Genomic DNA, 2,399 nt, shown 5'->3' on the forward strand with positions numbered 1-2,399 from the left:
CACTGACTGCTCTGTTTTCAGCCCTTTTTCTCCACTTCTGAATGTTCTTATGATCTGCTTAATGTGAACATAAATTAACTGATTAGCATAAAGAAAACATCCCTTCCCACGTAGGACATATGGTGATCCAAGTTCAAGAGGCCCATAAAATACAGAATAGATGAAGGCAGAGAACAGATGAAGAGAAGGTAGATATGTAACATGCTGTACAAAGAACACAGGATCATAAGCCCAAAAACTTGATCTCAAGTCTCATTTGCTGTTAGCCTCCATGAGTCACATTTGTGATTCTCATGTTTTTCAAGTTGATATAATCTATAATTGTTCATTATAAGTAATAATGTTTCTATTCATATCTCTTGTTTCTAGGCCTCTCATTGCTGGAGATGTCTTCTGCCACTTACACTCCACTTGTCCTCTTTGTCTATATCTTGATCTTTGTAACAGGAGTGCCTTCCAACCTCTTGGCATGTCATACATTCTTGGTCAAGGTCCGTCAGAAGCCATCTCCAATTGTGCTTTTCCTACTCAACCTCACCATCTCTGACTTGCTCTTTCTTTTCATCCTACCTTTTAGGATGGTAGAAGCTGCATCTGACATGACCTGGCCTATGCCACATTTTCTTTGCCCCATTGCAGTATGGGTGTATTATTGCAGTATATACATCAGTACGCTGTTCCTAACAGCGGTTAGTGTTGAGAGGTATCTCGGAGTTGCTTATCCAATGAAGTTCAAAGTTAACAGGAAAACTGTGCATGCTATCTGGACTTGTGGGCTCATCTGGGGATTCAGTGCCCTTAATGTTAGTGTCACTTTCATTGTCATCACTGTCTTACCCAGTAATGAAAGTCAACAAGGCCAATGCTATCAAAATTTTTCTGCCGAACAGATGAAAATGTTAATGCCACTTAGATTAGAAGTAAGCCTTCTGCTGTTCTGTATTCCATTCATGATAACCATCTTCTGCTATTTCAACTTTATCAGATTGCTCTTGTCTATGACCAAAACATCAAGGAAAAAGAAGTACCGAGCTATGTGTTTAGCAGTAGCCACACTCTTCAATTTTACCCTATGTTTTGCCCCATATAATATTTCCCATATTGTAGGGTTTGTTCAAAACAAAATCCCGGGATGGAGAGTGTACGCTCTACTTTTGACCACACTGAATGCAAGCATTGATCCCATAATATTCTACTACTCCTCTACTGCTGTCCAGAGGGCATTTCTAAAATTCCTAGAAGGTATTAAAAAAAAACTGCATATACGAGATGCTGATGAGACTCCAATGGAACTCAGCCAATTAAGTGACACTCGGACATCATGCAACAATCATGGGACTTCTGTGTCACACTTGAAAAATATCTATGATGTCTAGGATGTTATTCGTGGTGCTTCCAAAAGCTTAGAACTATGTAAATTAGGGTCAAAAGGCCAATGTATGTATCCATATTAAATGTTGTTAAACTCTTGTATATTTGTATGGTATCTATTGTGTTAAGTTTCTTTCGGGGCTGTGAGCATTGGCATAGCGGCCATAGAGGTAGGCCACCAATGCTAGGTCTGTTGAAAGTAAGCAACATTAAACCATCCCTTCTCCAAAGAACAAGGCCAGATCCTTGGGAGGTGTGATGTTTTGGCTTCCTACTCTTCACTGAACTAGAGAGTTGAATGAGGCCAAATTAATGGTATTACGTGTATGGAGCACTTAATTTATTGGGGTCCCCCATCAACTCCAGAAAAAGATAAAGACATCACTCACAAATTTTATGCTATGTGATTTACAATATACAGCTTTAAATACTTTAGTGACTTACCTCAAGCGTGCACTTTAAGGCTGGTTTCACACGGGCGACAAAATCACGCAATTTTCTTGCAAGAAGTGCTGAACTTTATATGGGCTAAATCAGAATACTGACTATTATTTATCATGACTTTACATGTGATTGGCGAATTCTGAACACAATATGGAATTGTACATATTATGGGTCACATTAAGGCTGCCTTCACACTGGCGAGAAAGTCATGCGATTTTTTTTGAGCGATGCGAGAGTGAGTGAAAGTGTAAAATTATGAAAGTCATGATTTTCAATGGATTTATTCCCATCTGCAATGTTTTCCATCATGCGATGTTGCGAGATTTGAAAACTGCAGCATGTCCTATCTTTCTGCATTTTGGGATTTTTTTCCTCACCCATGTTTCCCTAATGAGCCAACGATTAATTTCATCACAACGCATAAAGTTTGCGATGTTTATGCAATGCAGTGCATTTTTAACATTGGAAATTCCTATTTTGCACGAGAAAATTGTGCGAGAAAATAGCGGGTGGCAGCGATGCAACGTGAGATTATTCTTAAGAAAAAGCATCACTGACGCTCAAAAATCGTGTCAACAAATATG

At 39.0% G+C, this 2,399-nt stretch overlaps 1 protein-coding gene across 1 annotated transcript; it reads left to right on the forward strand.

Annotated features, from left to right (window-relative positions):
• The first annotated feature begins 386 nt into the window (after positions 1 to 386).
• LOC136633608 (free fatty acid receptor 2-like) lies at positions 387 to 1,376 on the forward strand. The gene has a single exon (XM_066609367.1). It carries the CDS (start codon positions 387 to 389, stop codon positions 1,374 to 1,376), a length of 990 nt encoding a protein of 329 aa, XP_066465464.1.
• Positions 1,377 to 2,399: the final 1,023 nt, after the last annotated feature.

The sequence above is a fragment of the Eleutherodactylus coqui genome, chromosome 6, assembly GCF_035609145.1.
Source record: "Eleutherodactylus coqui strain aEleCoq1 chromosome 6, aEleCoq1.hap1, whole genome shotgun sequence".
Lineage (NCBI taxonomy): Eukaryota > Metazoa > Chordata > Amphibia > Anura > Eleutherodactylidae > Eleutherodactylus > Eleutherodactylus coqui.